Source organism: Lepisma saccharinum, chromosome 1 (assembly GCF_977018435.1).
Source record: "Lepisma saccharinum chromosome 1, izLepSacc3.1, whole genome shotgun sequence".
Lineage (NCBI taxonomy): Eukaryota > Metazoa > Arthropoda > Insecta > Zygentoma > Lepismatidae > Lepisma > Lepisma saccharinum.
The window spans coordinates 178,921,428-178,934,191 of NC_139229.1; the positions used below are offsets into that span (position 1 = coordinate 178,921,428).

General features: G+C 38.5%; 1 protein-coding gene across 1 annotated transcript; it reads right to left on the reverse strand.

Moving 5' to 3' along the window:
- Nucleotides 1-5,088: 5,088 nt before the first annotated feature.
- LOC145987362 (nose resistant to fluoxetine protein 6-like) lies at nucleotides 5,089-9,377 on the reverse strand. The gene is made up of 6 exons (XM_083121892.1): nucleotides 9,235-9,377; nucleotides 8,487-8,572; nucleotides 7,972-8,168; nucleotides 7,721-7,884; nucleotides 6,197-6,371; nucleotides 5,089-5,286 (listed from the first exon to the last, which is right to left on the reverse strand). Exons 1-6 carry the CDS (start codon nucleotides 9,375-9,377, stop codon nucleotides 5,089-5,091), a joined length of 963 nt encoding a protein of 320 aa, XP_082978018.1.
- Between the last annotated feature and the right edge of the window lie 3,387 nt (nucleotides 9,378-12,764).

The following is a 12,764-nucleotide window of genomic DNA, read 5'->3' on the forward strand; positions in this document are numbered from 1 at the left end:
TTCTGTAATTCTTAAAAAATAAATGCTCTTCTGTTTTGTTAATCAGCATGTTTGCTCTCAGGTCAGTAGTTTCCATACTACACTACATGGAATCCGATAAATATTCTTTCATAATTTCTCATATTTGGAGCACAAAATAAAAATGAAGGGGGGAAAACACCTTAACCATATTTATTACATTCACTGTGAGGTGTCAAGTAAATCCTAAAATTATTTAACACATCAGGTGACTGAGCATCTCTTTTTCTATAAGCTCCCCAAAATTATATTTAACAAGAAATAAAATCATAAGTTTCATGCTCTGTAACTCAAATGGGAGACAGAGGAAAAAGTTGAAATTTGCATCATATTGAGGCTGAACATAAAATTTGGTAATTTCCGAACATGGGAGACATTTAAGATTAAACTTAGTCAAAATTAATCCCTTTACAAAACTGTATAAGACACATGTGGAATTGGGAAATTAAAGTCTTGTGTCTGTGCCAATTGGGAAATTCAGTTCTATGTTTTGTTCTTTTTTGTTTGGAGTTGGACCGGTTTTATTTATTAGAATTTCTGGTATCCATGCAGGGAATCGTACAAGTTGCATAAGTTGATATAATATTTTAATCTCTACATGAATATACCCGGAGAGAGATTATAAACGCACTTGCAAACTATCGGGAATAACTCTTTCTCTGTACTAACCATTGTCTGGCTGCTGTGGTGAATAGGTGTTCGTATTTGAAGCAGCCGCAGTACGATGATGAGAGGATTCACCAAGTAGAAAGAATAGGCGAGGCGACTCATAAGCGAAAACCCTCTCCAGGAGAGGAATCTGTTCAGTTGGCCTGAAAGTAGCAATATTCAGATAATGTAAGAATTTTCGGATATGTAAATATTAGTACTAAATACTTTACTTTGTAGGGTGACCAGATGTTCGGGCATGTACAGTTACCAGAAATAGAAATGGGACATCTAGATTCTAAAATACCCGCTTCCCTAAATGGAATCATGTGTGTTGCCTAACTCCACGGCGATAGCCGAACTTCCTATTGAAAAGTTGCTATTATTCGCCGTACAGTTAGGCCTTGCAGGGAAGTCTGCATTTCAGGATCTAGGTGTCCCATTTCTATTGCCGGTGACTTACAGTGGTGAAAAGAAAACTTCGCATATAGGATTAGCCCGTGTATATTGATATTAAAATCCTAAACGTAAAGTATTTCTTTCCACCACTGTTTCCCCTGAGAGAAACTGTATATGTAATTCTAAAAATTAAATTTAAAGTGTTGTTAAGAGTTCCACCGGGAAAACGGTGTTAAGCATTAGCGTTATCTGTGTAGAGACTGCTGAATTGCGAGCATCTGGTGGTGGGAGTAGGAACTAACGGAAGCAAGTATGCAGAAGGCTGTTGTTTTGTACGAACGTACTACGTAGTCGGCCTTTGTCTTCTGTGTGACATGGCGCGTATGTATTGAATGTATTGCAAATGATGGAAAACAGGTTGAGCATGTACGGTAGATTGTGTTCTCTTACCTTTCTCCAGCAATAAATACACATCTCCTTACTACAAGTATCATAATTTTGTTCTCTCCTAGGGGAAACTGACTTTTGGGCCACCCTATATGTATTGAATTTGCACATTTATATTTGAAACCTTCAAACCATGCCCGATTGAATTTTTAAACACACAAAACAAAGAATTGAAGTTTATAGGAGAGAGGAATCAAATACAATCCCCATGATCATGAACAAAGCAGCGATTGTTAGAGACAAATACTTCTTCGCATCAAGTCGGTCTCCGTGGCGGAGTTGATAGCACAGCGCTACGGCGCCAAGGGTTCCGGGTTCGAATCCCGGCCTGGGCATAGGTGCCCTTTGTTAGTGTCCCATCATCAATTTCATAATTGCATCCTCATCTTCCGCCAAAAGTGATAGAAAAGCGAAGGAAAATAAAACAAATCAATCAATTCTTCACATTAAATAAGATCGTACGTACAGTCACGGACACTTCTGGGTTGTAACGATTCCATTGGATGTTAATGAGATTATTACAACCAAGAAGTGTCCGTGACTGTACATAAATCCCTATGGAAAGGAACCAAATTCACTAAATACGTGGAATTAGTGCAATGCAAGGATGTACTAATTCCCAAAACGTGACACACCGTATCTTGCAGGAACACACAGACCTACCGTACCAGCGACCCTATTGCTTACCCCCATAGCCTGATACACATGCGAATATCATCCAAGCAATCGCCAAAGACGAGAAAATCCTATGGAGGCCAACATACGCTGCCTCTACAGTGGAGTTGTACTTGTGACCTGGCTGGTTGTAGATAACGACGTAAGCAACGACACAAAAGAAGGCTAGAGTTGACAAAATCCATCCTAGGATAACATCTCTCTACGAAAAGAAAGGTGAATTTGATTAGCTTGCAGTGAAATCGATACTCGAAATGTTCATCAGGCGTGAGAATCAATATTTATTTTAATGTTTACATCATCTTGACAAAACAAAGCATCACTATATATCCCAAAATATCACAATCGTATGTTTATGTTTGAGTGTTATAGACTGACAAGTACACACAACCTCCATGTGTCCTCATATTAACTTATTGGCAGTGATTTATCCACACACCGCAACAACCCCTAACATCCCCCCAAATTTCCTCAACACCCCTTAAAAGTTTTCACAAAGTCCCAATTTAAGGTCAAATGTCTCTAAATTTTTAGTTGCACCCTTTAAATAAGAACTTACACCCTCCAAGATGGAAAATCCTGGATAAACCACAGCGAGTGGCAAGAAACGTACTTTGTACGCTAACTTACCAATCACAACAAAATTAATATACCTGACCTACTCACATGTTCTTTCATGATATCATATAGCGTAGCAGAGAGTATAGGTTTGACAGGTTAGGTTTTTTGCTCTTGGCATCCAGTTTTCGTCATGTGGTGCATAGAAGGGCGTTGATTTGGTGTTCGTATACATGTCTACTGTGAAAATATTTCGCCATTACATCTTGCATAAAACAACAGCTGCTGCCGGTCCACGTGGCGGAGTGGTTAGCACATCGCGCTACGACGCTAGGGGTCCCGGTCATCAATTTCATCATATCATCACTCATCCCAAAAGTGACACAAGAAGCGAAGTAAAATAAAGCAAATCAATCAATCAAATCAACACCTGCTGATGTTATAACTTCAAACTTTTAATTGTTTCTAGCTGCCCAATGGTCACGTCTCTCCAAAGTAAATTACTTGCCAGGATTTAGGCTTCCCCGATGACGTAGTGGTAGCGTCGTCACCTTGTAATCAAGTGTTCCCGGATTCGAAACCCGGTGGAGGCCCATAGTGGTTCGGATACTGCTTTAAACTGTAGGTCCAGTCTATGCCTATCTGTGCATAAAGTGAACTTAAAACAACAACTTAACTTGCCAGGATTTAGTTTGAACTTGAGCACCACAAACATTGAAACGTACTTGGTTCTAAGCTGCGGAAATATCCAAGAATTTCGGTTTGTCTTTTCCCCCCAAGGCCCAAACTGAATAATTAAAGATTTGACCCTTTGAATTCGTAAGTTTTTTTAAAAAAATTTACGATCAAGAATTCACTTAAAAATTCATAGTTTTTGAACTGAAACTCTGTCGGTTTCACACCACCTTGTTTGGTAACTTTTCTAGTAGGGTTGTGGGAGAGGAAAATGTTCTGGATTTTCCGACACCGACAATTTTGAATGGTGCACAATACTTGTCCCTGAAGTGATTGTTTCTCGCATTTCAGGAATTAATAAACCTACCACTTCCAACACATTTCCGACGCCTACAGTGGAACGCTTGTAGATTTAAGTACTTTTAATTCGCTTCGATTACATACAAATCTATCATCATCGTATCAGTTTCTTCAAAATTGCACAATTCTTTAACCACTAAAATAAATCAAGATATTTGATGGCGATGATCATAGTTTCTGTTCAGATATAACTTTTAAAATGTACGATTATAAACTTCGCCACAAAATTAAATGAAGCTGTTCGGAAAGTAAGTTCCGTTAACCTTTAAAAGGAATCAAAACTTGTCTGAATAGCCTGATAATAAGTATCAATGTATGTACGTACGTACCTTTGAAAGAAGAATAGGTCTGCTCTTTCCATGATACAGAAGGTACCCCAGGACGATTCCTACACAGTACGATGCCGTCCGAGTGTGTGTTGGGCAGTATAGCAGGGACTTATACTTTGCTCTTGTCTCGTCACTGCAATGGAAGAATTCAATAGTTAATTGTGATTACTGTCGGCTGCCAACCGTAGGTGCCGACTTTGGGGGCGAGGGCATGACACTTTCTACCCCCCCCCCCTTTCCCAAAATTCACATAGAGGGACACATTTTATGTATATTTACATATATAAATTATTGTTTATGCCGATCTTGCCCCCTAAAAAATTACCTTGCTCCCCCCAAAATTTATCTTAAGTTGGTCTCTGCTGCCAACTACGGGTCTGTGTGTCGCAACGCAATTATATATAGTAGCTATATACTTGTATTGTACTCATGTGTGTGTGTGTGTGCTCGCGCACACACACACACACACACACACACACACACACACACACACCTAACAATCTTATAATTGTGTAAAATTTGTAATTGTAAAACTCTACACCATGGTATTTATGTGTACATGCGCGCGCGCGCGCGTGTGTGTTAGATAAATGTTAGAAAATCGACTCTGCCATTAGAATTATTCCTAGATGCCCCATTCTCTAAGACAAAGAGAGAGGGTAGAAAAGCGACATAAAGAAACCTAAATAGAAAAAGAGAGAGGAGGATTTCGAACTAAACTGTGAATCGATACACATATCAGTCAGGTTTAGTAACGTTTATACCTTAATAACTGCCTTAAATATCATCTAAGTCCCTACACGGTGATTTTAATTTGCAAACGAGATCGACTAATTTGTCAGCACAAGAAATGTCTTGTAAAAATGTTTAAAAAAATTCAACTTTTAGAACAACTAGGAAAACATACAAACGGCTTATTATTGTTGGAGTTGCCGAACAATAACTGATGTAAAAAGAAAATTTAATATTCAAAATATAATCACCTCATTATGGGCATATCTACAATAGGGAGCCTTTGAGAGTGAGTGACGTAGAAAGCTACGGCTGCGCTGATAGCGACAACTACAGCAGTTTTCCACAATCCTACTTTGGTCCACTTCCACATGGAATATAATATCACAGGAGACAACCAAAACAGTTGCATGTCCACTGCCAGAGACCATGTATGAGGGAGACACTGAAAAGGTAATAAGATTATTGAAGGGCACATTCTTTGAATCATAGGCACAGACTTGAAAGAAAAAAAAAGACCCCACCAGGAGGGCAGAGTATCTTTTGATCTTTTGCACTCCTCTGCCCAATATACATGTACCTAAGTTAATACATTATAAATTAATCAGTTAAATTTATTTCAAATGTAGAGAAATTAACGCAGCAAAACATTAGTACACTCTCTACCGACAAAACACACACTCATTTAGCAGACAATCTCCATGGTGTAACACTTCCTAACGTGTAAGAATTTGACTAGCATAGAATATTGTAGGAGGCACAAAATTTCGGCTCAAGATATGGGTAAAAATAATGTTATAAGAGCATATGTTAATGTTGCACTCGCCTTAGCAGGTAAATATTTTCGAAACCACAATAATATTTTCATGATACTTTCTTCTGAGTCTTCACACCACATATATGTGTGTTTAATACATAGTGTATACATGTGTGTGTGTGTGTAGACGCCTTCGGGATCGTTTTGCCACACAGAGAAAAGTTGGTGGTCCAATGTGCTAAAAATATACGCGTATTATCGGAGTCCTCCGTAGAAATTTTTAACCACCGACAATTGCATCTCACTGTGGTACTCAATCTTCATGTCAAGGGGTCCCGGGTTCGAGATTCGATGGAGGCACATAGTGGTTCGGATCCTATTTTAAACAACTGTAGGCCCAGTCCCAATTAGTCTATCTGTGCATAAAAGTGGACTTAAAACAAAACTCAATCTTCAGGTGTTGTCAGGAAAATATGTGAATGTCTTCAGTACTGATCTTCCAGGAAGGATTTATTTTTTTCGTAATGCAGTTTGCTACTCTTAGAAGATGTTAGAATGGAAATGCTCCTATACTAGGGCTGACGAAATAACTTCTTACCTTCTTAAAGTCTTCCTCGTAGACGTAATTGTTGATGTAGAGAGCACTCCTCCACCAGTTCCTCTTACACTCGTCCGAGTAGTACTTTATTGCATGGAGTCCGTACGGGCCTCGCGGAAAAAGATCACCGAGATTGGCAAAAATTGAGACACAGACAATGAGCAGTGGAGTTAGTCTGAAAATTTAAAATTTAGATATTAATATTAAAAACATTACTATTTTATTGTGCCGCTGGATACTTGTTGGAGTATCTTCTCCAATATATTGAAAAATATATGTATTAGGTATTTTGTTAATTCCATACCACGTATAGGTGTATTCCAAATAAAGGTTAGCAAAGAAATCCGTGTTTATTCCAGTTAATCTGTAAGAAACTTCTCATGTGTTATTTGACGAAACATCAGTCACATTGTGTTAACAGTGCAAGTGAGGATGCGGGAAGATGGTATCCCCCCAGCTAGCAAAACTTTCGCAAAGCATGCCACCACCTGTCTCATTGCCACCATGTTATGCCATAGGACCGAACATTCCTGCAGCTAATCCCAAGCTCGAACAAACATCCCCGCAAAAACATTTTCCACTTTAGGCGCTGCATATTAATGCACTGACAAGCAGAAAAGGACTTAAAATAAACCAAACAGAAAGAGGCAGGATGATTTCGAACTAAACTGTGGATTGATATGCATTTCAAGTGTAGTAATAACAGTAAGTAATTCAAGCTTTCACTGCTTCTAATATAATTTATGCTTTTTTTCTGCCACATCATAGGCTGTCTACATCCACAAATAATATATGCCACGGACTCTCAATATAATTACAAATATTACAAATCACGCTCTTTTCCAATGTAGTACATTATTTCAAGTACAATCTATTATGAAAATAGAACCTTCTCAAATACCACTGCTAGGCCGTTGAGTGTATTACTCCTAAATTGTTAGATGTAACTTTAGAATCCATCATTGTTTCTCTTACTGAATGTTGAATAGACATATTGATATGGACAAATGATAAATTTTCGAAACTAAAATGGTCTTTATGTTTTCTTTTCGATCCGGGTAGATCACCACAAAAATGCTTTTGCGCTTAGACAATATCTTCTTTTGAGGCAAACCGGAAATAGCCAGAAATACCAAAAATATTGACAATTTGGAGGGTTTTGGGTCACGTAGACTTATCCTTGAGGCCGTAGGCTCGCCATATCCAGTATTTTGTGTGTCCCAATGAATAAGGAAAGCCATCTGGTACCGTTCGTCAAAATGAGCGAAGCCAAAAACGGCCGAAAAAATATAAACAATTTTACGTTGCATCTCCTCCAGACGCCTCACGCACAGAGCCAGTGGCACACACGGAGTGCGTCTATATCCCGAACCAATCTTTGGTCCTATATTGGTTATACTCTGGACTCCTGGGGACCTTAACTTCTGGTGTTACGAACAGCTTTTGTGGACCTACTTCATCTATAAGTTGGAGGGCACTGTATGTTCGTTTTTGTATTGTATGTTCAAGTTTCAATTGGCTTACCTGAGATACCTATTCAAGTAAAGTTCCCATAATCCTACTCTCCCCTTCTCAGCCATCTGTTTCATGAAGTTGTAACTAGCCAGCAGGCCACTCATCACGAAGAAGGCGTCGGGTGACGCGGAGGAAAGGGACGTAATAACTGACACATTGGCTCCCAACATTTCCTGAAAGATAAAAATTTATAACAAAATAGTTGCACTCTAGACAGCAATTCCTTTGCCATTGTTTGGTTTATTCTAGAAGTTACTTACCTCTAGTCTATTGTTGTGGTTGATAGCTGGAACGAAGAACAGGAGGACGTACCCCTCGTGAATGGAAGCTACGAATACCATGTTCAGAACTCTGATTCCGTTTAAACAATCCATGTACTGTTTTGTCACGTGCGTATCCGTAAGTTTCTTCCAATGCTTCAGGACGGAGAACGATCTTGTGATTTCCTCAAGTTTCCCTGAGGTAGAACAACTGCGATTGTAGTTAAAACAATTTTGGATAGAGTTAAACAGAGAGAGACACTTCAAACTACAGGTGAAGATTCTTAAAATGAGAAACCTACAAACCATAACGCTGGAATTGGGGTAGCACTTTGGCATAACCATTCAATGTCACAACCTTTATGTATCATGATATATTTTAATGTCCCATATCTTTATGTGCTGAAAATGAGTAGAGCTTTGACTTTAACAATAAAATAAATAAATATAATAAATATTCACAGGTCTCAGAAATTGTTTTGTGTGGTTTTGTGAACGATATTATACATTCGTACCTTGTTGACGATTTCCTGTGGGAGATGCAGCTACATCATAGCCTGTTCCTACAAGCAGCAAGATTCCGTAGGCTATGAAACAGTATCTGTAAAGAAGTCAATACATATATAATTGGGAATCTCAAGAAAATTTTATTTGAATTTTTGTCTTTTCCCCTCGCTTTCCCTAATCAAGTTATATCTGATGAATTATTAGGAGAACAGTACAAAATAACAGCTCATTATATCACACAGAATTCTAGCCCAGAACCCATGGGTTCATTGTCACTAACCATACTACAGACTCCGCCAGATGGGCTCTTTTTACGTATATTTACTCCCCCCTCCGAAATAGCCACATAACACATGATTTTATAAATAATTAAATATTTGTAACTGCTCGAACACTGAAAGATGCATGAACAAATTCATCTGAAAAGCAAATAGTGGGATTTGGTTTGTTTCTTGGTTTGCTGTAAAACCAGGGAATAAAATCTCAAAGAAGACATGCATGTTTCATTATTTTTGAACTCAAACTTTCATAAATGAATTGCTCAGTTGTTTGGTCAGGAATCTATATGTCTTGTAGATCACTCTAATGTTAACATTATATATATATGTATGTGTGTGTATATACGTGATGTATGTATATATGTATGTAACAAGTAACTATGTGAGATGCTTATGTGAACGTTGCCCTAATTCAACGAAGTTTTCAAAGATAATACTGCATGACTAATAATCGGGATGACATCGTGTCTTTACGTACATTGTGATCCAGCCTGTCGTATCCAGTTGCTTCCCACGCCTCGTGATGCAGTAGTCCTCGTCTGCCTCGACCTCCACGTGGACGTCCAGATGGGCAAAGGCAGTCTGCAGCTTCCATGCCACGGCGTGCCTCAGGTCCTCCATCGTGCAAGAGGATGGAACGCAGAACGACCAATGGACGACTCCATCCATGTACAGGTAGGTGTCATCTCCTCGCTCTGCTCGCTAAGGAAGGAAAAAATGATAGCATTGCATTTCCCCGTTCTGTTTCATTTGCATTATAGCAGGAAAGGATAACATCAAGGGTGTGCTGAGAGGTTTGGGGTTTTGAATCTAGTGCCATAGGCGGATCTATATTTTTCTTTTATGGAGGGGCACAGAATATGTTGAAAGTTCTTACATTGGAAATATGTGTAAATTTCTCGACAAATGTATATATATATTATTGCTATCAGGATAATTATAATGGGTAGGTTTTAAGTTCAGTTTATAGTCACATAAACCAATCGGGACTGGACCTTCAAAGAGGAATCCGAACCACTGTGCAATGTACCACCATTAGGAAACGTACCCAGGATCCCTTGATTATAATGTGATAGCATTAGGTAGATTTTTGTAAAATAAAATTAGTTCTACGTTATTTCTATTAACAATGATTACAGAAAGGGATAAGCGTGAGAATTCACTACTTCAGACGAAATTGTCACAAACATGAGAGACATTTGAGGTGTAAGGGGTGACCTTCCACGTAGGCGCCCAAAAGTCAACGTCACTTCCACGTAGTACACCCTGGACTGCATTTTGCAGACAAACGAGGCTCTGGCGACTGGCACTATGGCCAGTATATTTTGTGTGTGTTGTCCTGTTTTTTGTCCTTGTGTGTGCTGAATGCCTCTTTACAGCCTAAGCTTTTAACAGAATACAGATAATTTTAAGATTTTACTTATGCAACGTTAGAGTTGTTCTTTGTAACGGTAAGGGGCTAGACCCCATATTATGTGACGGGTGCAAAATAGCCTTAGTGCTGACGCACCCAAAATTTTAATATCAAAATTCAAAATGAGAGACATTTGATCTAGAATGCTCCCGCTTTGTGTTCCTCAGTTAACGTTTTTGCCTTGTAACCAACAAAGCCCTAAATTCGATTTCCGGGATTGACTTTTTGAATTGTCTAGTAAATTAAATCTAGTCTAGACTAATGTATATGTTCTAAACTTTGATTTGTTCTTTTACTATCTGCCAAAGGATTACTCGAACATTTTTTTCGTTGTAATATAATGTTATCAATACTTTTTAATGATATTTATTTATCCCCTTTTGGGAGGGGCAGGTGTCTCCCTGCCCCTCCCGCTAAATCCACCAATGTCTAGTTCTAATAAGAAAAAGCTGAAATTCTTGCTTTCTCTGCCTACTGCTTTTAAATCGCGATATTTATATCACAAAACTGCCCTTCTCTTGTCTAAAGGTTGTGTGTAGGTGTTGATACTGCTCTGTGTTGTAATAGTAACTTTATTTAAACCTTAAGCTCATTCAAATAATAACAATGTAGCCAGAAAACCCCACAAAAATGGCCGGCTTCGGGTATAAGACGGGCCGGGGGCAAATGACGGGCGAGGGACCTACATAACCAAATGTGTTTGGAGGAATTAAGAAAATTTAATTCGTCTTTCCTAAACAATTTCTTATATAGTAATAATTATATAACAAAAAATCATTTGCGTTCTATATTATAGGTTTCTGTTTGGCTTGCCATCGCTATTAATTAGATACATGTTAACTTTAGCTTTTCGTGGAAATATGACAAACCAGTAGTCCTGAAATTACTTGTGAAGTGAAGTACATTATCGTTCGAACAGATTGGACTCTCCGACAGGATAGTAGTTGCTGTAGTCTGAAAATTTACCCCCAGCAATTCACTGTGCCGCCTCCGGAACTCGAACGTGGAACCCTTGATTGCCAAGGTGAACAAGGTTTGGAAACGAACAAACTTCGTGTGATATGCTCTGCTATTTGCTACACCTAAAACTCACGTTGTGAAGAACAAGGTGTGCTTGAGTCATGGTATTATTATGGTAACAAACTAGTATAATTAACCAGTAGTTATTTACTGGTAGAATGACTGATAATGAAGAATTTGGTCCCGTATTTGGGCGTATTTAAGGAGAAGGTTCAACAGGTCCAAGCCCTTCCTATTGGTTTAGTAAACAGTTTGCAATTAATTTTATAATAATCAAGGATTCCAAAACTGGACAACCAATGCTATTTTCAAGAGAACTCTGAAAATTCTACGTACACAGCACATATGATATCTTGTCATAATAATAATGATCTTGAATTTACAACACGAGTAAATTATATCAACGTTGTGTGTTTTTGTTTTTTTTAATGCTTGTTCTTCGATGTAAATGTCAACGGTTTCACGAAGTATGCCCTGGACTGCATTTTGCAGACTTTCGAGGCTCTGGCGTCTATAATCACAACCAGTAAATATTTGTTGGACTTTTCTTTTGGCGGGTAGTCGTCCGTGATTGTCCTCTGATTCATTTCATATTATCACCATTCATTCTCATCTTCCAGAATAGCCAAAAGTGGCAGAAATGTGAAGTAAAATAAATTAAATCAATCAATCAATCAATCAATTCATGGTATATATATTAAACCCATTGCTCTGAGAATTTTTGTAAGTATTTTACCATCAATTTCCAGTGGAGAGCGGTCGTTCAGTGTTCTAAAAGGTATTAAATCTGTCCTCAGAAATTCAGCGTCGGATAAGACTTTATAGTTTTGGTATCCTTCATAGCGAATGCAGATGTCCTACAAGAAATCGACTTTGAGTCTCTTATTTATTTATTATTTATTAACGCCTTGTTTAAATTGGCGAAGTTAAGGCCGTACAAAGCCTTTTCTTCCACTCAAACATACACATAAAAATATACATTATTATATTAACACAAACTCGTACATTTAGTCATTTCACATACATCCACACACACACACACACACACACACCCACACCCACACACACACACACACATACACACTACACTCATACATACAAGTCTTAACTCGCTGAATATACCACACAAAATGCAAATATAGGTGTGAGGCACCTAAAAGTACCACCTGAAATAGCGAAGAAACCAGAAACAGTAGCGATGTGAGGTTTGCGGGAAACAATAATATCAAATGGGGCTCGTAAATCGGAGGTATGGGGTGGGTCGAAAAATATCGACAAATGGGGCATCTGGAGCAAAGTCATATTTTTTAAAATGGAACGATATACAATAACATGCATAATATAAAAGAGCACACGCAGAGAAACACAACGCCGTTGGTCTCATGTATCTACTGCACATAGGAACGAAGATATGGCCATGTGAAAATATGTAAACAAACTAACAAGTGGCCCACTTGACCGTCAGTACCACGGCATGTAAGACTTCTCAGGTGCCTGACAGAACTGCCTTTAAGCAGAGCAAGTTTTGATAGCAGGTCCACGAGATCGTGTTAGTTCATAGCAAGCAGTCGTAG

Excerpts from the sequence above, each read along its gene's own strand:
- LOC145987362 (XM_083121892.1), bottom strand. The coding sequence starts at position 9,377 with ATGGAGGACCTGAGGCACGCCGTGGCATGGAAGCTGCAGACTGCCTTT. Across the intron at positions 8,573-9,234 it reads ACGACAGGCTGGATCACAAT|ATACTGTTTCATAGCCTACG; the intron begins GTACGTAAAGAC and ends ACTTCTTTACAG. Across the intron at positions 6,372-7,720 it reads TACTTGAATAGGTATCTCAG|ACTAACTCCACTGCTCATTG; the intron begins GTAAGCCAATTG and ends TTAAATTTTCAG.